Source organism: Strix uralensis, chromosome 1 (genome assembly GCF_047716275.1).
Source record: "Strix uralensis isolate ZFMK-TIS-50842 chromosome 1, bStrUra1, whole genome shotgun sequence".
Classification (NCBI taxonomy): domain Eukaryota; kingdom Metazoa; phylum Chordata; class Aves; order Strigiformes; family Strigidae; genus Strix; species Strix uralensis.
The window spans coordinates 69,118,466-69,142,723 of record NC_133972.1 but is presented as its reverse complement, the minus strand read 5'-3'; the positions used below and the strand labels follow the sequence as shown (position 1 = coordinate 69,142,723).

The following is a 24,258-nucleotide window of genomic DNA, read 5'->3' as shown; positions in this document are numbered from 1 at the left end:
TCTCCTCAGCACAAAGAAATTTGGGGGGGGTAACATGTAACATGCAAATCAGTTAGCTAGAATATTTTGAGTTTTCTGGGATGCTCATTGTGTCAGCTTTCCATAGATGGAAGTGACTGAGACCATATTATTAAGTTTAAGGTGTATGTTTTGCTGTGAACCTGTTACACAGTCTGGAGTGCAGTACCATAATATAACAGCAAGGGAAAGCTACAGCGAGATATCACATCTCTCATATCTTATCTGAGAGGCATTCATAGCCTCTCATATAGTGAAAAACCATGGAGATCAGCCAGTTCTCTTGTGTACCTAGACTCGACTGATTAGTATGGATGACTAGGAAATTATTTTTTTGCTTCACATGTAATACTCTTCCGATATCCTCTTCTGTTTGCAATAACCCCAGCACATCTGTGGGCTTCGGAGAGAGTTTGTTGCCTTGTCTTAAAGCTAATCTCCAATTATCTATCTGTAAGGTCTGGTTTGATATATGGAAAGATTGTTGATACTAACCTCAACTGGGCTTAATAGATACAAACATGAAACCAAGAGAAAAAATTAATATTGTTCACATGATGTGAAGAACCAACTCACAAATGTGTATCAGTATGCACACATTATGTATAAAAATAGGCTTCGGACAGAGACAAATCAGGGCATTTTCTTACTGCTTCTTTTGAATTTCTGAAGTGCAGCAACCCAGTGCTATACTTGGCAAGTTTCAAACATTACTGTTTAAGTTGTGCCAACCATTTCTAACAGAATATTGCTATGGGTTTAGGACTTTTTTCTCTTTTTTTTTTTTTTTTTCCCCAGAATACAGCTTTTATGAAGTCATTCATTATTTGGAATGGTTTGAAGTGATTGAGAAGTTATGTTTGAAGGTATTTCAGCCTGTATGCTGCTTGCAGTATTTTTAATCCAGTCCTTTATTTCTTATTTCTAAAATTTCATATATCAATGCTCTGTTGTATATTACCTGTAAATCCTCTGTCTGATATTTTTCCTATTCCCTAAAAATCAGCTGCCTTTATTTTAATTTAAAAAATGCAGATAAGAACAAAAATTCTTGTGCATAAGTGCTTCTGTCTTCCTAACAAATAAAAAATAAAATTAAAAAATCCAGAAATCTCGGTACATCAAAACAAAGATTTAATTTGTTGCCAATGTGAAAGGTAGAAATGATGGAACTGTGAGTTACTTTCAGAAATTCACTAAGAAAGGCACAACAGCTCAGAATCTCAAAAGTAGGAGCCTGAAATTAATGTCATAGATTCATGTCACACACCTGAGTGAGAGTATTGATGGGCAGGCAGTTGACACTCTGGAACTTCAGCAATACAAATATTCATTATCTTATGTAATCACAGATATCTTTATCAGAACGTTTTTAAGCTGCAATACTACATAAGGGTTAGGATTCAAAATTTATGATTCAGTCAGCCCTAGTTCTGATAGTCCATCATAACTCTCTGCTACTTAATCTCAGAGGTAAGTGCTTCTGACACCAGATTAACAAATGGTGTATAATGTGATAGAGACATGCACTAACTGTTCTCCCAGTGCATGTTTCCAAGTTAAAAGGACATGTCCTTTGGGGAAAGATGTAACAAATGAACTTTTGAGCACTGGGGACCTTGATGGTTCTCGATGACTCTACTTTTGTAGGGGGCATTTTTTGAAAAGGTTTATGGCATGTATTTTAAATAGTGGTTATGAATTGTGTCTTGTACTTTGGTCAAACAGGTATGCAGCCAGAGGGAGACACACGGAGTGGATTTCTGCAATTACACTGTTCATGTTCATGTACACTTCAAAAAAACTGGCTGTGGTTAATGGACATAGCATCCTAGATATCCTAAAAGTCTCTCCTCGCTTATATGGTTATAGACACCCCAGTGCTACTGTCTTTTCCTCAACAGTGACATCTGCTCTCATTTAACACCTTATCACTGAAATAATTAGTTACTAATCCCCTCTTAGAGTATGCTGTAGATTCAGGAGGCTGTGAATGAAGACACAAACCACAGCACAGCAGAACAATATTTACTTAGTATGTGTCATAAATCAGTTAAGACAAGAACTAACAAAAATAAGAGAGGGATGTTTATTCAAAATGGGAATACATTTATTTAATCTGGAGAAAATTTGTTTGGCTGCCTTCTCTGGTAGAACGGCATGCTTTTTGGGATGCAGTTGGTAATTAAGGAGAAGTTCTCTGTTCCTGTGTTATGCCACTTCAGCAAAGGGGGGGAGCAGATGCAGTAATTAAGTGTTCTCAAAAGGTTGCAAAGTGAGTTGATTAAGTGAATTACTAAACTTAACAAAACCATGTCAGGATCAAGAGGCAATTGTTCAGTCTCTTTTATGGAGTCTTGTGCTATAAAAAATGCACTGCTGTAACAGTAACATTTTCCGTAACAGGAAGAAGAGAAACTATTTTTGTTTAAACTTGTAAAAGGTCTTGTTCACGATATCAACACTTCTCATAAACAGCACAGGCTTGCCTGCTCTGCAAGAGTTTTAATGGTGGAAGCACTGACTCAGTTTGGTAATCTGTTCCTGACTGTTTCCTTAGAGGCATGCCTCACAATAGACAATTCATATTTTACAATAATGCATGTCATTGCCATATCTTAAAGTATTTTGACAGAATAAGTAAATATTGCATTGTCTGCATAACAGGAACAACAATAGTGGCACAGAAATTACTTGCAGTAAAATTCAATTAACAGAGAAAACTGGAAGTAGACTTCAGGCCCTCCATACCTCTCATTGTATCAGATATGTGAGGGTTAAGTCATACAAGAACCACATTGGTCTTGTCTTTTCTGCAAATTTCAACCTTCACCTGGAAATGCTGACAACATTTCCTACATATTCCACTCTTCCCTACTTCATGGGATACTGTGAGAACTCATACTGCTGAGAATAAACCAAACACTGATATTAGCCACTAAATTACAATCCTGGGAGTGCTAACTCCTGAAATCCCTTCTCAGTCCCGTTCACTCCACAAGCCCAACTTTTAAAAAGCACAATGAAGTTCTGAGGGAGTCTCCTGAAGTTTTCTTCTCTGATAATTTCTATTTCCCATTTAGTCTACTTCAGTTGGGTATTTCAATATCCATCCACATAAATGCCACTTTGTAAAAAAGTCTTCAAGTGATCCAGAAGTCATTTACACTTTTGTGAAATAGCCATTTTTTTCTGAGGCAATTTTTTGAGACAAACAGCAAGCTTCTCCACAATGAAAACCAGCATCAGGTTTGAACCATCTACTATGCAACTGTTTACCTGATAGCAGAGTTAGTCTGCTTAGTAAGCAGAGTCCTCTCAAAAGGCAAATAACATGTAGAAGAATTTTTCGCCATTTGTTTGAGAGAGAGGAAGTTCACACATAAGGGTACTTGTTTTGAAGGAAGAAGAAGTGGACAATAAATCCTATCTGGAATAGAAAGAAAAGTTTTGAAGGACTCTTCAGAGACTCTCTCAGCTAATCCCAAGAGACATTCAAGAAGTGGGAGAGTATTCTGGGGAAAAAAAGGGAGATCTTTAATTGAACTCCTCAAGGCCTGTGTATGTGTGTGCATGTTACATGCTTCTTACCTCCAGAATTATTTGCTCGCTTCTTCAGGGGTGTTGCAGTATTGCAGTTTGAGTTCCCTACGAAAACTAACTTGACACACAAGAAAGTCAATGGACGCAAAAAACAGGAGAAACAGAAATTTGGTTGAAATACCTGCTGGAGCTGCCAGTCTCTCTTCACTGAGTAGGCAGACCACAAGAACTAGCTTCCTGTGTTGGAAGTCTGGCTTTGGTAACACTCTTTAGAGCCAGCACAAGGAACCATGCCAGAGTTCATCCAGTGATAGAAAGTGTACCCTACTAAGGACTAGAGAAGCTTGAAGCTCATCAGGTTGGTACTGAAGTGCAGCAGATACGCAGAATGAAAAGTACAAGATTCAATTACAACAATAAATTAAAAAAATAATTTTTAAAAAAAGGCTTTCATGACCACGATGCCTTTTTTTTTTTTTTTTTTTTTTTATTCTGGCTGACCTGTAATCTCATTATGGAATGAGAGAATAACAGTGTTTGAAAGAGGCTGCAGCATAAAAATGTTTTTGAGCGACTTTGTGTTGCATTAAGTAAATTGTTTCTTTGGTAGTTCTGTAAATAGAAGGTGGTGGTGAGACCTGAAGAGCTGCTAAGCAGTAGTATAGTGAATAATGTAAGAACTATTTAAAATTAAATTCCTTGATATTTCAGCAGTTCTGGATGCCTCAGTATCTCTTCAAAGATCCTTAGTTTTAACAGCAAGTCTCTCAATCTTTCCTGGAGTTGTGGCATATAATGTATGTAAGTTACATATGTATGTATGTGTGTATATATAAAGGTACATATTTATGTATTAAAATGAAAGGGACCAGGAAATGGCATGCATTTGAGAAACTTAGAGAGAGAGATGTATGTAGTTTGCAACTGGGAAAAAATAGTAATTAAGCAGAAAACGGGTTGTGGAGGGAAGGAACTCTTACCTCAGGAGACAATCTGCCCTACTTTCTTTTCTCACATTTTGAAATCTATGAATCTTTTAGTTGCTTTATCACTTTTCCTGATTCCCTGCAGGCCAGAGCTGACAGCTGAGCCCCTGTTTTATCTTAAACTGTTCAAAGTATGTCAGAAAATGACTTTTCCTGCTGAGTCTGAAAGTGGCGTCATGATTGCAGGAACCCACCTACTGGTTACCCCCAGTCCAGGTGATCACCATTGCTGGAGTGAAATCGTAATGATAGTCTCAGAACAGCTGGCATATTGTTACAATATATGGTCTATTACTGCTTGCAGTTGAAGACCAGAAACTGAGTTGACTCTTCTTTTTATTCTCTCTAGAAGTAATTATTTATGTCTTGGGCCACTCTGATATCAGCACATAGAGATAGTATTAGTTTTTCACCCTGTGTTATTAACAGCTGTTTTGTACATGGACAGGGTCAAGCAGTTGCACTGTCTGTTAACTGCCTTGGCTGTTTATTCTGTGGGCTCTCTCTACTGCCTTTGAATATGGCCTTTACAAATCCTTTCTATTTTTATTCCACTGCACTTCTCAGAATTAGCTTTAAAATACACTGTTGTCATTACACTTCAGCATGATAAAATGCAGGATAAGGTGAGTGCAGATGCATTCATGTCTCTAAAAATAGGATTCTACTGGAATTTCTACACTAATTTCATTTTAGTAGGCTTTAACTTGTGCTGAAAATTGGTATACCTCAAACAGTTCTCTGTGATGAATCAAAATAAAGCAGGATAGGAATTGCAGGCTGTTTATGCTCAGCTTGTATCTAGAAATAATATGCTTGTGTACTGCTTTTCATCTTCAAAGTTTTACCATCCGTATTACCTCTCTGAGAAGTGACATGTAAGTAACTGGTATATGAGATTCTTAGGTTGAAATTCATCTGACTGATGACACCTGAACCCGCATTTTGCAGTTTTCAGGGGGAAACCGTAACACCATTCTTTGCTGGTGTTAGCTCTTGTGAGATAACTTTGGATATCTGAGGAGAAAGAAAGTAGTAATGCTGGACAACTCCCTTTATTGTCACAGGGTATCTTTTGATTTTGCACTGCTGAGAATGTTTGCAGGGAAGTTGTTGATGTCCTGTTAACTAACAACCAGGTATGAAGGTAAGCATTAGAGGACTTACAAATCTGTGAAGGTCTGGAGAACCCACCCAGAATGAATTTTTCAATTCTTCCCACTATACTGAGATCACAGGAGATAGAGATGTATACTGCCATTAGTAACACACATCAGAAACTTCCTTATTATTTTTGTAGGGTGAAACATCTCTCAAAGACTCTCCAAAATCAGCAGGGAGTTTCTGGAAGTCATTTTGGATCTTTGCTTACCATATTGGCTGAATTCAAGACCTCAACCCTAGTCCTGTTAGTCAGCAAGCATTCTCTACAACGATGTCAATGGTTTTATTTTTCTTAAAATTTCATTGGCACAGCTGGACTTCCTATGCAGTGCAAACAAGGGCAGTGGTCTCCAATTTACACTAGCAGATCATGCAACAGCAGAGATGTACTACCTTGAAATGTATGCCTTAAGAAATAAATGTCAGTTGTATGGTCTTTATGAACTATTTTAGGTGCATAGAAATTTAACATGAACTGTGTTACTTGCTGTAATGTCTGTCTTATTATACCCAATCTTGGCCAATTTATGTGTCAGCTGATATCTGAAATTTTGGAATTTATAAGTCCCATGAATCTTTGTCATGATGCTGTGGTAGTAACTAGAGGAAATATGGAGAATGAGACTGAAAAGATGCTGAGTAAACAGGCCTTATTACCTCCTTTCTAAACACTGCATTACATTGCAGAGTTTACCATCTGAAGACATATTTCAGACATCAGAGATGCTGTGAGAAACTTGGACAGGATTGTCTTAGATAGGGACATTGTGTGCAAACCACTGTTGAGTTATTTAACTAACTTTATCACATATTGTAAAAACATTTTAAAAACCCAGAAGGGCAATTGGGTCATTTATGTGTCCTTCATCAAAGCACTGTTCATAGCAGTAATTCATTGTCCCTGCTTGTAGCATTGTGGTGAAGCTTGGTTTGTGCCAAGGGCCATCATTTGAAAGCCCTCAGCACCTTCTGAGAGGTCTGCTGCAGGATAGCATCAACAATATTTTGGATGATTTCTCAAAAAATACAGTGTGGTTGCTAACAGTATAGACATGGGAAGAGAAGCAGATTTTCCAAGTGCAGACTGCACAGTATGAAAGCTTGGGGTACCTAGGCACCACATTTTGATTTAGTTACAGATTTTGTCAGTGCCTTGCTTCTCAACTATAAAAAAAGGGACAATAATATCCCAACTTTACAAAGGCACAGGAAAATAATTTCAGTCTTCCAGGCATCTCGCAACTGAACAAATGGTGAAGATACTCTTCTTATTAGATGGACAGATCTGCCAATGGGCTGATGAAAGAACTGAAGCTGAATGAAAGTGATAAACTACAGATCATCATAAGAGAAATTAACTTCAGCAGATGCAAAGTTCTGTGTTATGCAGTACTGATTGCCTGGAGTTGTGGTAGCTGCTGTAATTGTTTCACTGCAGTTGGGTTGTGGGAAGGAGTATCAGTGACATGGCTAGTGAGGCAGAATTTTTAAAGACAGTGCTTTTTTTTTTTTTGCTTTTTTTTTTTAACTTTTGCTGAGTAGAAATGTAAAATAAAAATCTGTATTTTAAAATATTTATTTCTTTTTCTTTCTTTCTTACAGCTTGTGGCCAATGCAATCCTTTTTGTCAGTGTAAATTTGTATGGGGTCTTTGTGAGGATTTTGACAGAAAGGGCTCAGAGGAAGGCATTCCTACAGGCCAGGAACTGCATTGAGGACAGGCTGAGGCTGGAGGATGAAAATGAAAAACAGGTCAGTTTCTAAGCCTTATTTCTTTTTCTCTGTTTCTTCTGAGGTGACTGTAGTTATGTGAACCACAGGTCAGGACTTTGCTGCTGAGTGTGTGCATTTCCATTGTGAAGGAAGGGTGCTGCCTCCCCCCACCTGCTTCAGCTCTTCCTCCCCTGGGCATACACACTCTTCACTCTTCTTCTGCAGCACACACAGAAGGTGCAGGCTGACCCTACAGCTACTGTCAGCTCTAGCACCAGAGAAGATGTATTTTAGGGCTGAGGTAAAGCTAATATACTATTGCAATCTAAGATCCTGGAGTTTTTTCTGCATGGATGTTTTTTGGTGGGTGCTAAATAATCTGTGAATACTTCTGGCTGTGTGCGCTATAACCTGTTTGCATTCATGACACCTATAAAAAGAAGTCAACTTTTTGGGGAGAAGGGGCTGCCCTGATATACATGAATAACTGTGATAACAATCTATTCCTTTTTCTGAAGAGCCACCATAGTAGTTTGATGGTTTATTTCACACAATGTTATCAATCAATCTTCCAAGCAGATTTGGAAACAATGAGAAAAACTGCTACATTGTGGAGCTTGCTGTTGTTACTCACACATCTGAATATTAAACCTACTAAGATACGTTCATCTGTAAGGTTTGGACTAGATTTTCCTTTCTGTCTAGAGGCCACACTGGAATACATAGATATAACTCCATTGACCTCTGTGGAATGATGGTAACTTACGCCAATAAACAACTTAAGTGGTATTGAAACCTTGATATACAAGATGTCAGGGTCCTCAAAGCTTGTGTACCTTGCACACTTTTACTTCCATTCATTTGCAATTTCTCTAGCAAGTCTATTCCTACATGTGAAATACCACAGGTCCTTAAGTACTTTCTGTTATGAATTGAGTGAATGCATTTTTATGACCTGAACATACTCTGTAATAAGTAGATGTCTTCTTTGAACGACTGCATATCTTTGCTGGCTGTCTAAAAATGGTATTAGGATCAAAGCCTTCAGGTTTGATTCCAGACTTTTGTACTCCAAAGCTGCAGATTTTCAAAGGCATAAATGTGCCATAAGTGAATTTCCATGGGATTTAGGCAGCCCTGCCATTTGTGCCTTTGAAAACCCACTTCTGGGATCCAACATGAAAATAATACTGATTTTTGTTAGATCTCTAGTTTTGTTTAGTAAGTTTTGTTACTCTCTAGTTAGCACATTAACAATCTGTCTTATTTTATATTTTATCCATGCACACAGAAAAACAAGAAAGCAAAAACATTACACATAAGTATTGTTGATAATATACCTAGAGAACCTGCAAATGTTTCAATGCAATATACAGGTCAGTGAAGAGAATATAGTTTTCTCCTACACTTGTGAAATTAACTTTATGCAACACAGTCTAAAACTCAATACAGTGGTGAAATATGCTAATTAGCTGTCAAAAGTACCACCAAAATACTCTCTGTGGCTGCCCTCACACTATATTAGAATACCTTTAACACCAGGGTGAGAATGAAGACATGATTACAGGATACAAAATTATTCTGTGGTTGCTGTGACATAACGTAGCCCAAGTTTCCAGCTGGCAACACTCATGAGTGTTTGAGAGGAAAAGAGATGTTGCTGACCTAGTTCAATTTTTGTGATCGTTCCTGTATTTTTGTTCTCTGAAGTACCAACATTACATGTTAAAAAGGACTGAATTTTTTCATCAGACCTTCTTGTCTCATTCAAGTGCTCTGACCTAAATACTGTAGCCCTTTTACATTGAGAATTGTAATCCAAAATGTTAAAACCTTTCCCTGCTATTTCTCTGCAAGTCTCTAATGGGAAAGGAAAGAACATGCTCTTGGCTTTTAAACATACAAAGACTCTGGAGTTAAAGTGTTGACTGTATGAGACAGATACCACAGCTGAAACTGTAAGTGAGATTTCTTCCTCCATGTCCTGCTTACAGTGATTCTCCTCATATGGGACACATTTGTTGTAACAGTCCCACATGATAATTTTGATAGATCTATTTTTATCATGCAAGAGCAAAGATCTCGTGTTGTAGCATTTTTGGAGTCATAGAATCATAGAATTGTTTGTTTTGGAAGGGGCCTTAAAGATCATCTAGTTCCAACCCCCCGCCATGGGCAGGGACACCTTCCACTAGACCAGGTTGCTCAAAGTCCCATCCAACCTGGCCTTGAGCACTTCCAGGGAGGGAGTATTCACAACTTCTCTGGGCAACCTGTTCCAGTGTCTCACCACCCTCACAGTAAAGAATTTATTCCCAATATCTAATCTAAATCTACCCTCTTTCAGTTTAAAACTGTTACCCCTTGTCCTGTCACTACAGTCCCTAAAAGTCCCTCCCCATCTCTGATGTAGCCCCCTTTAAGTACTGGAAAGCTGCTATAAGGTCTCCCCAGAGCCTTCTCTTCTCCAGGCTGAACCCCCACTCTCTCAGCCTGTCCTCATCAGGGAGGTGATCCATCTCCCTGATAATCCTCGTGGCCTCCTTTGGATCCTCTCGAGCAGGTCCATATCCTTCTTATGTTGGGGGTCCCAGAGCTGGACACAGCACTCCAGGTGAGATCTCACGAGAGCAGAGTAGAGGGGGAGGATCACCTCCCTTGACATTCTGGCCACACTTCTCTTGATGCAGCCCAGGATACGGTTGGCTTTCTGGGCTGCAAGCACACTTTGCTGGCTCATAGTCAGTTTTTCATCCACCAACACCCTGAAGTCCCTCTCTGCAGGGCTGCTCTCAATCCATTCATCGCCAAACCTGTATTTGTGCTTGGGATTGCCTCAACCCATGTGCAGGACCTTGCACTTGGCCTTGTTGAACTTCATGAGGTTTGCACGGGTCCACTCCTCAAGCCTGTCAAGGTCCCTCTGGATGGCACATCCCTTCCCTCCAGTGTGTTGACATGCAGTAGTTTGCAAGTAGGCTTTGAAAGTGTTTCTGGGGAGAAGGGGAACAGATGGTCTCTGTTTATTTTAAAATTCAGTTTAATGTTAACTGTGGTCACAACAAATAGCTGGCCTTGATGGTGGCATGTGTTGGGTTTGTGTGTGTAACAGGGCAGGGGTCTGCAGGGGTGGCCCCTGTGAGAATTTTCTCGAAGCTCCCCCAGCTCCAAGTCAGAACCTTGGCCTCTGGCCAAGACCAAGACAATTAGCGATGGTGGCTGTGCCTCTGTGATAATGTATTTAAGAAGGAGAACCTGGGAGAGGAGTTGGTGTTACAGAGGCTCTCAAATAAACAAGCAACCACCAAAAATTCAAAATTTATTATTAACACAATTAACTAGCCCTCTGCAAACTACAGGTTTGAATGTCTGTGAGAGGAGAACAGAACAACTCCCTAGGGTTTAACGACAACCCAAAACGCTCTATCACTCACCTGACAAGTGAGGGCTCTCAACCTCGGGGACTTGCTCAGGGCAGTGTCTCAACCCAAGTCACCTCAAAGAGTTTCCTTGGGCAGCGTCCCAACCCAAGGGGAGAGTCCTCGACCGCAGCGTGCTGCTCCAGGGGACAAGCTCAGAATGGCTCCCCCAGGGGACTCCATTTATACCCAGGCCAAATCTGACCTGTAGTCAACAGTGGCTCCCATTGGCCAAAGGCCCCAACTACTGCGAAGCCCCAAGAACAAAGGCAATCAGGAGCTGCTACACTTCAGCAGCCAAGAAGCCCTATTTTCATTGGGCGGGTGCACCTGCCACAGTTGGAGTGGTGAGGAGGAGTTGTGAGGGAGATACCTATGTGAACACTGAGGTCAGTGGAAGAAAGGACAAGGAGGAGGAGGGGAGGTGCGCTGGAGCAGACCCCCTTGCAGCCTGTGGTGAGAGGGCAGGCTGTGCCCCTGCACCCATGGAGGTCACCAGTGGAGCAGATGCTGACCTGCAGTCCATCGAGGACCCCACGCTGGAGCAAGTGACTGTGCCCAAAGAAGGCCAGGACTCTGCAGGAAGAAGTTTGTAGTTTGGTTCTGGGAGGACTGCAACACGTGGGGGTGACCCATGATGGAGCAGTTCAGGAAGAGCTGCAGCCTGTGGGAAGGACTCATGTTTGAGAAATTTTGTGGAGGTCTGTCTCCCGTGAGAGGGACTCCATGCTGGAGCAGGGCAAGAATGCATGGAGACCTCCCACCCTGAGAAGGAAGGAGAGGCAGGACTGACTGCACCCCCCATTCCCTGCTCCCTGCACTGCTGGGGAGAAGGAGGTAGAGAAATCAGGAACAAAGCTGAGCCTGGGAAGAAGGGAGGGGTGGGAGGAAGGTGTTTTTAAGATGTGATTATACTTCTCACTGTCTTACTCTGACTGTTATGTTTTGTTGTTAGTGTTTGAATTAAATTGATGTTCTTTTTTCTTCCCTAACAAGTCTGTCTTTTGTCTGTGACCAAAATGGGTAAGTCATCCTTCCCGATCCTGATCTCAATTTCTGAGCCTTTTGCTTTATTTTCTCCTTCCCATTCTTGAGGGAGAAGGGTTGAGCGAGCAGCTGTGTGGTGCTCAATTGCCCTCTGCGCTCAAACCACCACAGTCCTTTTTGGTGCCCAAGGTGGGGCAGAGGAATGCAAGATAAGGATAGTAATTGTGAGAGGTGATGGTCAGAACATGAACTGAACCTTGCTAGTGGAATAATCATGGGAATTTCTGTTGTAATTGTGGTGGAGGACGAGGGGTGGAATTGCGTGGATTGTGTTTCGGTGTTGTGATAATGTTATTTTTATTTTGGTGTGGGGAAGTTTTGTTCTGTTTTGGCTTTGTGTTGATCATCCGTTTGTTATGTTGCTGCATGTTAGACTGCAATTTCAGAGTAACACCAGAAGTGAAGGCCAAGAACCAAATAAGCTTTAGACCATGCGTGAATAATTATAGTGATTCACTTGGCATAAGCTTCTTCTCTCATTGTCTATAAATCTCAGCAGCAAGACCATCCTCTGCAGAGCAAGCAGTTAAAAATAAATATTGTGAGGTGGTTCCTGTTCTCTGGAACTGCACTTGTTCTGTTCCTGCTCAGTCAGAGCACTTGGGCACTTCCCCTTTACTCCCACTGCACCATCTCTCTGTGTTCACTTCATTAATTCCAGATCATTCTTTGCCCATACAGCAAGTAAGGCATTGTCACCTTGCTCCCTGGAGGACTCCCAGTGTTAGACGTCCTTATGGATCTGGAGAGCAGACTCCAGCCAGTGGTTCACCCCTTCCCAACCGAGCAAGAGAGGAGCAAGCAGGGATGAGGAATGGAGCATACGTTCAGTGTAGAGAAAGAAGTAAGCTGTTGCTGATTGAGACTGCTTGCTGTCTGATTCAGAGGGGAAACCAGTAAGGAAGTTGTGGCTCACCATGTATTAAGTCCCAGCATGATGGGTCCTGAAGTGGTGCTGTGCCCCAAGGAAGTGACAGCATTGTGATTCTGAGGCCATCTTAATTTGAAATGCAACTGGACCACTGTGTTTAAAGGCCTGTAGACTCCCATTTTCCATTCTTCTAGTCTGTCAGCATGTGTATAGTTTTTTCTACTCCACAGTTTTGTGATGGTGAATTTCACTCTAATTATGCGCTCTGTGAAACAGAACTTACTTTTTATTTGTCATAGACTTGCTGTCTGATGACTTGATTGGGTGCTCTCCAGCTCTTGTTTTGTGTTAAATTATGAACAATCATTCTACAATAACCTTTTCCATGCCACTTACAACACTGTAGGCTTCTGTCATAACTCTGCTCACCTCTCTTTCCAAGCTGAAGAATTGTAGCCTGTTTAGTCTTCTGATGTATGAAAGCTATTTCCTACCCCAATCTTGCCAACTCTGTAACAAATCTTACTCATGTTTTTTTTTTTCCCCCCCAACAAAAAGAATATTTTTATGCATATTCATGCACTGGATTTGGAGATAAAGAGTGTAATTTCCATCAGTGAAATGCACTTGCTGCAGCACAGGCTGATGTGAAAAGTACCTGTTGTTTTTATATGAGGAAAGATGAAAAAATGTTTGACTTCATGCAAACCTCCAAAGCCCCCAAAAACAGCTTAGATAGCTTCACTGGTTTTTAATTGCATAAGTACATGCAAATATGTTTGCAAAATAAAGACCATCTTTCAAGCAACTTGTTTAGATCTTTCCTTCCCTCCTAAATATTACTTTTGTACTTGCTCACAATTAGAACACGATGGTGGGAAAACAACTGGAGAATAGCAAAGTCACCAGAATGGGGGATTGGCAATTTTAAAAACTATTTGGGAATTCACATTTTGTTTGTCAAACCATTGGGACTGGAGAAATTTATATCTTTCATTAAATAGTTGTGTACTTCAATACAATTCATGAAGTTTAAGTTTATTGCGGACTCTAGCACAAGAAGCTGAAGGAAGCACTAAAAACTACAGGGAGTTAGGAAGCACTGGGGTGAGACAGCCAGCACTGTGGCTAGCTTCAGGGCCAGAAGCATGGCACTCCAGGTAGTCTAATTAGTTTTGCTGAGAGGTAGGATTGTTCCCTTTGCTAGTACTGCAGTAATGCTAGTTCTGGAGACTAGCACCTCGGTGTTGCTGTGCAGCGCTTCCATACGTGTTCACTAGATCATTTGAAGCTAGTGATGAATTGTGCATACAAAGGTCCGTGTGTATATGTGTAAGGATTCCAAGTGTCTGCTGCATTTTAGGGCAATATCCTTAACATTGCGATAGTAACTGGGACATCACTGAATCAGAGACTTGTTTAATAACTATTCGTGGAAGATGTAACAGTGTCAGCAAAAGATACCACGACTCTCAGTGCAGAATACTTTGAACTGCATCTTGGGTTCAAATTCCCTGCCGGGTTCAGTTTCCCCTTCAAAACAATTTAATCTAGATGTTACACATTTTGGATAGATGCACTATCTCCTGTACCTTTGGGTAAAAGGATGACACCCACAGCACCCCTCCAGTGGTTTTGTCCGTTATGTTTAATTTCAAGCATTTATTTAAAAAGGGAAGCATAGAACATTGTATTTGAATAAAGCAAACCATGTTGGACTTTCATTCTGGTAATGGATAACAGGTTGCTGGGGTTTTTTTCTTCCAATTCAGCAACCAAACTGAAAAATTAGTTATTTGCACAGCCTCAGGCAGAAGTAATTTCCAGGGTGCCTGACAGCTTGCTTATCAATGCATAATCAGGTTCTCCTCATGTTTCCCATACTTTTTATTCTCAGAGTTTTGCATCTTTTTTCATTGCAGTGCAGAAGAAAATATGAAATTTATGATTTAAACACGGGCCCTGTTTCCATAATCATTCATACTGACTCTGCACAACAGCAAATCGCCCTGCAGCAAAAATTTTATCTGGATCATGTGTGGGCACAAAAACATGTTCTTGTCAAATTATCTAGTGTGCAACAGGGAGGTGATCCTGATTTTACACAAATTGCAGGGTGAGAGATGATACCTGATCCTCTGCAAAAGCTAGCCAGTGCAATCTTTGAAAAATGTAGATGGACTAACTAATTTTAGCTGACAGGTGAACCTGTACCACATAAGCACTCTGTTCTATGTTACAAGGAGGCTTAAAATTGAATTTATTGTATCATTGAAGCACAACTTTACACAGGGAAGTCCACCTTCAAAAATTTATGTTCTCTTTTCTAGGATCAGGGAAAACAGAAAATAAGGAGTGTTAAAATTTTAGGCTCTCAGTTTGAACTGCTGGGCTTCATGCCCACTTGTGAAGGTAAGCTAGCAACACCTCTTAGTCAAGGGAGCAGCAGCAGCAGAGATGGGAACTTGTCCTGCTCCCTGCTTTGTTTGTCACCTTTGGCTGCTTAGATCCTTACACAGAGCTGAGATGAACTGTTGGCTGTCTTTATCCTGCTGCGTGGCACCCTGGTCCGTCTTCCACCTTTCTCTGGTAAAAGGAGTTGCAGAGGCACATTTCTCTCTCTGACACAGTAATAACTACCCAGAAGCTTTCCACTGTCTAGCATCTGTTAGTCCTCAGTCCTGCAATAGTCATGCATGTGTCTATCCTTCATACAGCAAATAATAAATCTGAGGGCTACTCAGGTTAAATGCAAACCTTCAGGTAGAAGGCTTCAGCTTTGACCTGAAGCCATTAGGAACTGCTGGTTACCCCTTGCAAGGCAGGGTATAGCAAACAAACAAATATGATTTTACAGCTCTATTGCACCTCTTTTTAAGCAGAATAAACATCTCATCTGAATTCGGTTAGAGCCAGAAGCTGTGTTGTTTGGCATACCATTGAAATTCCTCTTGCCTAACTCTGGCCAAGTAAAAGTGAGGCTTGTAATCTAACCTTTTAACCTGTAGGCAGTAATCCTTAGTAGTAATAGACACATACAAGGGTAGTTCATCCTTTCTGTCCTGAATACCTTGCTCAAGATGAGGTGAGTTTCTTCCCTGGGAGTGATTACAGGGGGACACCTAAGCTTAGGGCTACACAGCTGTATGATAAGAGAGAGAGGTTCCTTGTAATTGGACTTCAAATGTCAGTGACACACAAGAAAAAACATACAGTTGTAAATCATACAAAGTACATATATTTTAATTGCACTGTAATTGTATTACTCTACCACATGCCTTTAATTTGCAAAATGTAACATAATGGTATTATAGAAAAATCTATAAAAGCCTTTAAAAAGTCACATTTACAACAGCAGGCCAGATCAGTACTATAGCAATTTGGTTTAACTTTATTTCACCCCCTGAAAGCTTCCTGATGTTCATAGTATGTCAGTTAAATCAGTTATCAGCCATTTCATTTTTTGACACAAGGTGTGAACTGTGGAAACTGAATAGGGCATATGAACTTTGCTTTTTAGTATAAGTCTATGTAGTCACTTATACTCAGTCTAACGGGGGGATGCCTTGGACTCCTGCTTGTTGCAGTTTGGTTTTTCTCATAGTTGTATGTATGACATAAAGTCATGTCACCTGTGTTAAGCTCTTATATATTGTAATGGATGCTGGCTTCCATTGAGTAAAGTAGACAAACATAAATAGATAAGTTAAAAAATAGTAGTTGTATCATTCTAAAACCTGTTGATACTTCAGCTGTTAGGGGTTTTGAAATAAATTGTTTTGTTTAGCCTAGAGAAGAAAAGGCTTCAGGGAGACCTTACAGCAGCTTTCCAGTACTTAAAGGGGGCCTACAGGAGAGATAGGGAGGGACTCTTTATCAGGGAGTGTAGTGATAGGACAAGGGGTAATGGTTTTAAACTGAAAGAGGGTAGATTTAGATTAGATATTGGGAATAAATTCTTTACTGTGAGGGTGGTGAGACACTGGCACAGGTTGCCCAGAGAAGTTATGGCTGTCCCCTCCCTGGCCGTGTTCAAAGCCAAGTTGGACGGGGCTTTGAGCAACCTGGTCTAGTGGAAGGTGTCTCTGCCCATGGCAGGGGGGTTGGAACTAGATGATCTTTAAAGTCCCTTCCAACCCAAACCATTCTGTGATTCTATGATTCTAAATATTGGGAAATTTCTAATATGTTCTGCTTCAAATATGCCGGTGTTGTCTTACTCTGTGAATTTTTTAGCTTATTTTTCATACATGCTCTGTGTATTTTCCATTAGAGAGAATGGAGGAAAAGGGACAAATAAGAGCACACAAACCTGTCATTAGATGATTAAAAATACACTACCATACAGTTTTCAGTGAATAACATGGATGACGTAAGGTGGATGACAGTTGCTAAGGCAAATTATCATAGGTATAGTGCATCAGATCCTTAAGTGAAATATTAAGACAAATACTTCAAAAGTACTTTCTTATGGCTGATTTCTAAATTTAAAGCAATATCCCTGACAGCAGTGCTGTGTGGACACTCATGCAATACTTTTATGTATTTTAGTAGGATGCCACAGTATAAAGTAATGCAACCTGAGGAGTGATTCCTGATCTTCTTCCCTCAGCAGCAGGAACTTATAGGGAGCTTTGAAATGTCATCAGGAAAGTTCTCTTACATGTATTTTTATTGTTGTCCACAGAATTGTTTTCAATTCTAGAAGTGTCTTAACTATAGCAAAAAGCTAACTAAAGGTTTAACACAAGCTTGACACAACTTTTCCTGTGCCACTCTTCAAACACAGGACGGTTCCACCACAGACCAGCAGCTCTGCCACATAGGTGCTTCACATTACAGCTGCTGCCCTAGCCACATGTGCAGTTTGCCAAATGGTTCCTGAGTTGTTATGTTACTGCTTAAACATGGATTATCTCCATGAACAGGATAGCTGGGCACTTTGCTTTCATTGTTTTCACACACGTGCTCTCATAGATGTTTTGCCTGTCCCTTTTGGTCAACCTTCTCTGAAGGAAAAGACCTAGACCGCATCACATTAACGGGAAAAAAAAATACATTGTAAGGTACTTTTTTTTTCCAGGATTGCTGTTTAGAGTGAACTTCTGTGTGTCATATAATTTAAATTCTTTCCAGGGTTTCTGTTTCCCATTACCTCTTCGATATAAACTGATTTCATTTGGAATTTAGCTTCCCTTTAGGCATATTTGATTAGGATTTTCCCAGTCTGACAAGGTAATAATGAACTAAATCTGAGTCACACTTGTTATTTTAAGTGACTGAATACACTTTTTGCTTCCTTAGCATGTTTGTGGTTGGTCCTTATTTTTCCTCTTTGGAAGGCAATGAGATTTACTGCTGATGGGTTAGGCTCACTTCCCTGCTCTGTGAAGACAAAATGAGGACAAGTAGCAAAAGACAAAGGCTTCTAGGTTTTTCTAATCTAGATTAGAAAAATTCTAGATTTTTCAAAGGAAAGTATTCTTATTCTCTGGAGATTTTGGCATCTATTCCATTTTATTGTTTTGCGCTGTGATTTGCTTTCATACTGCTATACTAAAGTCATCTGTGGTTTTTGAAATGCTAACTGCTTACCACTTAATTTGTTTTACTTAGGTTCTAAAATTATTGCTTTTGACTTCAGATTCCTGGTTTGTTAAAAATCCTTAGTCTGCTTACACCCACTACTGAGCTCCATTTCTATTACTAGCAATCAAAGTTTATCTTTACTGAAGAGTTCTTGCTTGTTCTGCCAGCAGCAAAAATCTGTAATAAGAAAAGGCATGTACTGAGTGGCTACTGCAGCTCAAATGTATGCTGTATCAGACAATAGCAATGTTGAGATGCATCAGTACTAGTGCAGCAGTGTGCCCTTAATGTTCCTCCCATTCTTCTCCTGTTCTGGACCCTCAGCTGCAGAGTGTGTCTGCTCCAGCAGTGAGGAAAGAGGACTGGAGCCGTCTGTGGCCTTTCTCCCCCCGCTCCCCTACGCTGACCCCATTTTTCAGCAAAGTGCCAGAGCAGACCATGGCAGGTTTGCCACATATCTCTGTGGAGTTGGTGGAGATATCTGGGGTTTGGAGAAGGAGTGTGGTGAGGGAGGATGTCATATCTCATGGGGCAGAGGAAAAGCAGAGTGCCACGGTCCCAGTACCATCTTGAGCTGTAACATGTAGCATGTTCTTTGAGAAAAATCCTGCTAGCTGGCAACTGGAGGATTAGTGAGGGCAAAAGAGGGGTATGCATCTACCTTGCTTAAGGTTGAGCTCTATGACTTTCACTTCCTGAGGAATACATATGTGCCTAGCCCAAGTATTTGGTGTTACATTGGTGGAACAAACCAGACATGGCTGTGGACTGGAAAGAGGTGAACCTGTAACTGTAGAGGAAACTTAGTACAGCAGGGGTAAGCCAGTGAAGTTCTGTCTGCTCTTCCATTTACCCTGGAAGGGGGTAGCATCAGTGAAGCTTGTGATGCAATCTTCCTAGCATCTTCAGAAGAAACAAAGAGAGAGATATACGACAGTAATGTTCATGGTTGAACACATCTCTCTGTGCAGCACTTCAGTCACTTTCAAACCTGAGCTCGCATATCTCAACTGCAGGTCTGCCTAGGAACTGCAGTAGCTCTTCTGTGTTCCCTCTGATCACAACATTGGCAGATGATTGGTACTCTCTCTGATCCTTTTTAAGGCTTCTCTTTATTTGAATCAGAAAAGGTTTTTTATAAAGAAATTAAATTTTTGGAATTGTGCTTTAAGTGTGTCTTTTTGTTTTTAACATACATACTCAACACATATGCTTACTGTCAGTGCTATGAGGGGATCATTTCACTGAAAGGTGCAACGTGGCCCTCCTGACTCTGCAAGAGAGTGGGCAATATGTTTTCTTTTCACATAGGAAGATTTAGAATGGTATGTCCAGTGGCTAGTCTGTGCCAAAAAAAGTTTCATCGTCATTAATATACCCTCAAGAACCCACTTATTAAAATCCTACTGATAGAAACAAGGACATTTATTAAACTAATATTTAATAAATAAATAAGAAAAGCTTTGAAAACTCCCATTTGACTTACTTTTTGTTTTCCTAGCAGATGTTTTTAAGTATACTGTATTACACTCTTCCCATACCCACTAAAATTCTCTAAGTGTTTCCATGGTTGGTAGCATGTCTTTGCTGACCCATACATCTTTTGAACAGAACAGTGACCAAGACCAAAATAAGTAGTTTGTGTTGAGACTATATGCTTTACCTCCTAACTCCAGTTCCTCAAAAGATCTCTGAGTTGGAGTATATTTGAAATGTGTGTTTTGAGGATATAATTCCATAATTGCTGATCAGTTTGTCACTGGTGATTGCACCTAGGGAAATTTTCAGACCTCTGTTTTACTTCCCCATGCTCATTGGGGAAGTGACAAAGTTTTGTCACTGCTTTGTTTTTGCCTTGCCTTGCCTTGTTTTCCTCCATCTGTTTTTGCCTTCACCGAGCAGAAGACACAGTGTGGTGTTCCACACCTAATTTGAAGGGGCCACTTTGAAGAGATAATGACTGCTGGAGTCAAGAAATACCTGTCCCTAGCAATGTACTGCAGAAATGCTATTCCTTCTTCCCTGCCAAACATAAGGAGGGTTCCAAGTTACCTGCTCTAGAGAATGGTCTGATTATATCTGTATGACTACTTGCCTTCACTATAGTGAGGCAAATAAAGATGCCTTAATTATAAAGGCACCATTTGATTGTGTGAATTTAGCTTCTTCTTGCTCAAGTTTGCTTCTAGTAGGAAGATTTCCATTAGCTGAAATGAGTACCATCTTTTTCCTGTCACATTTTCTGTGATGGTTTTGTTGATACATTGAATTTTGCCAGTTAGGTTTCAGAGAGAGTGAATACTAAGGGTATGGGGTGAAAGTAAAAAGATTAATGCTAGGCTGATGCTGCAGTCATTTATTCATTGCCAGTTTGTATTTGGTGTCATTGCTGTTAGCTTGCCTTCCTGAAGATTAATCCTTACTGATATATTTCTAGAGCATTCTGATTTAATAGATATGAGGGCATCCAGGAAAACAGGCTATTCTTTTTATACTTCTAGTTTCCTTGTTTATCCTCATAGCCTTTCTCTGTTCTTGTTCCTGTTTGAACAAGATTTATGGAGCTGATCCTACTTGTTAAGTATACCTGGTTAAGTTATCCTACTAGCAATCTTCCAGTCCATTCTGGAATCACACTTGCTTTTTTAGGGTAGCGTCACGTAAACACTCCATAGTTATTCAGTGATCAGTGGGTATCTGGGGCTTTTTGACATGCAGAAGTTTCCAACTCATCTTACCTCGTGTGTTTTTGTGGTTGGTACCTAAAAGTCACAACGTACTGCTGAGTTTTTTTCATACTTATCATTCCATTTGTTGTATGCTGTCCTGTGAACTTTGCACCTTTGAGCAGTTTTATGGTCTCTTTATGTCCAGTCTCCAGCCCAATGCTTCTGCAGTCCATGCTGCCCGTTGCTCTCTCTGTTTTAGCCAAGACTTCACCCTCCCCTAATTCTTTCACAAAGTCTTACCTTTTCCATTGTAACTAATAATGTTCCATGTGGAACTTATCAGTGCTTCATTAAACACTATGCCAATGATATATTCTACCTTTCCTTTATTTAAAGAAAAATAACCAGTTAATCATAGAAAGATGTCAGATTGGTCTGGCGCAGGTCTACTCATCCTGAATCCATCTTGCAGTTCATACATAGTATATCGATCATCTGCCATAACTGTATGTTGTTAGCCATCCTCTTACTACTCAAAATCTGTGTATTAGATGGCAGCTTTATGGATGATCTTTTCTGATTATGATTGTAATAATGACTTATAGATAAACGTAGTTTTTCAGGAAATGTCAGGAACGTTCTGAAACATTGCCACCTTGTGGCTTTTAAAAAATCACCATCTTTAACGGTGCTTTTTCTTGTACTTCGTTGGAAGAAAGGACATAGCATAGTTTAATTTAAAATAATTCACTAATGAAATCTCCTGTCTTTGTTTTCCAGCTTACAGGAACTATAAATAAATCCTAGTAGTTTTACACAAAGTTGTTCTTCCATGGATTGCACTAGGCTTCTTTTATCTCTCATTTTTTTGTTTTCCTTACAGGGAATTAAAATGGCTGTGCAGTGTAATATAGGGAGACAGAGACCATAAACTCACTAAGTAGTAGCTTTTAAAATTATGCAAGAGTGAACTTATCAAGGTATAATTAGGTAGCAGGTGGTAATATTTAGGATGTATTTTGAGGTCCCTGCTGACTAAGTAGAAGCTGAATCTCAAAATTATATAGATAAGTAGACTTTGAAACAGTCTTATTAATATTTTATATGCATGTCTGATGCTTGTCTTCTCTGGGAAAAAAATGTTTTTTAAATATGGTGGCACTTTCCATTTAAGTATAGCAATAACAAAAGAAGATCTGTGGTAGACTGCAAAAATTGGTGGGTTAGATTTCATGTTTTGTATTGTAAAAAACCTTGTAGAGTAGGTGATCAAAATGCTTATTTCTTTTGTGAGCTCCTTTTCCTATTTGTCATCATTGTTGGAGTGTTACTATAACAAACAAAAATATTCATATTTTATCAGCCAGAAAACAAAGGTGTCAAACCTGGGTTTGTTACATGCTTCTTTTTTCTTTCTTTCATTTAAAGTCCCTATGAAAATGCAAAAAGCAGTGGACCATGAACATGCAGTCTATCCTGAATTATGTGGTTCAGTGCCAGGAAGTGTGAGAAAGGACCAGGATCTGGAGTGCCATCCAGAGTTACTGCTTTCCCCAGCATGAGTTTGGGAACCTCTGAGTCTCATTTTGAGCAAGCTTCATGAGACAGAGCTGTCTGCCAAGGCAGGCGTCAGGCCCAGGCTCCCTAGAGGGTGCAGGCAGCACTGCCAGCAGGCTGGCTGTAAGCAGCAGTTCAGGAGGAACCCAACGAAGCTGACTAAAAGAGACTGAGTTGCAACTATTACAGTCCTGTTCTCATGGGATTGAAAGACATGCAAAGCAGTAAATTTTTCTGCACAGCCCTTCAGCAGGTCCAGAGTGCAACTTCATTCTCAAAATGAATTCCACTAGATGTGCATATACAGTAGCACGAGAAGACAAGGAGCAATGAGATTCAAAGAACCGGAGAAACATGAGGGCCGGCAGCTTTGAGGCAGTACTACAGTTCCTCTGGTTGCTTCTCTTCTGTATCTTAGAAAAAATGGCAACAACCATTTGCTCTGATAAAATAGTCTGCACTGACTATAAGTAACATTTCCAATTTTTTTCTATTTATCTCATATGATAATCTACAGGAATACAATTTAGCATGGAGAAGCACAGCAAGTACATCCAGTTTATGGGTAGAAAGTTGTGAGGGGTCATCCAACTGCACAGCAGGCAATGGGAAAAAAAGGGAGCATTAAGACATTTTTCTGCATTTCAGCCTTCTTTTCTGATGAAGGGAGAGTGGATTCATAAATGATTTACAACTTGCTGAAGGAATTTTAAAATGTATCACAGTCATTTCCCATACAGATGTCAAAATAAATCATTTTGTACAATAGGAATAGAATATGGTATTGGACTGGATAGTATTATTTGGGGAGCTGCATGAAATGATTATAAATCAAGGTGAAAATTTCAAAGGGACTTTGAGAAAGTCATAACTGTTTGGAAGAAGCAGTAAAATAAGAAAGACAATTATTTTCAAAATGGGAGGAGTCGGGCATCTTCATTTGGAGACAGGTGCAAGAAATGTATTAGGAACATGCACTGGGGACTCCCTTAAAAGCAGAGCTGGGGTGTGGGTGGGAGAAACTGTCCAGGCCAGGGACAGGGATGGGAGAGGGAATTGTGCTGAGAAGTCTCCAAATTGGGCAAAGCTGAAGAGAGCATTGGGGCAGAATAGAATGTGCAGACAATGGAAACTGTTGCTTAAACAGTCTCTGTTGTCTGCTTGCTTCTTTACACTTCCCCTCTCAGGAAAGAGACTACTGCTAGAGGGTGCTGAGCCTTGAGCTCTGCAGCTATTACAGAAACCACACTTGTGTGTGGTAAGGTGGCAGGATGGCTTCAGGCCTCCCCAGGACGCCACAGGCACCCTCCACTCCTGATTGTTGTGCTGTTGTCCCCCTTCATACACATTGGTCAAGAAGGGACCTCTGGAAATCATCCAGTCCAACCACCCCCTCAAAGCAGGACTGCCAGCAACACCAGGTCTGGTCAACTGTGGCTTTGTCTAGCCAAGTCTTGAATAACTGCAAGACTATTAAAGTTTTTCCCCAGGTCCAACCCAGACTGAGAATTGCAGTACAGGAGCTTGTACTTGCAGTTAGGGTTGAGAATGTTCCAAACAACAAGTAGTAATATAGGGTTTTTCTGGCCATTAACAATGGGAATTTTTTTTTTTTTTGCCATTTCTCTGCCTTTGCATATTTTCCTTCTTTGTCATGTGTATAATGGTGCTAGTTGTTGAAT

At 40.3% G+C, this 24,258-nt stretch overlaps 1 protein-coding gene across 3 annotated transcripts in view; it reads left to right on the top strand.

Annotated features, from left to right (window-relative positions):
- ADCY1 (adenylate cyclase 1) overlaps nt 1–24,258 on the top strand; it is a 181,401-nt gene that overhangs the window by 36,790 nt on the left and 120,353 nt on the right. For all 3 annotated transcript variants that reach the window (XR_012629129.1, XM_074869914.1, XM_074869905.1), the window contains exon 2: nt 7,314–7,463. Coding sequence is in view for 2 of the 3 variants with exons in the window: in XM_074869914.1 (XP_074726015.1) it covers nt 7,314–7,463 (150 nt within the window). In the remaining variant the exon portion in view is untranslated. The remainder of the gene's footprint in view (nt 1–7,313; nt 7,464–24,258) is intronic.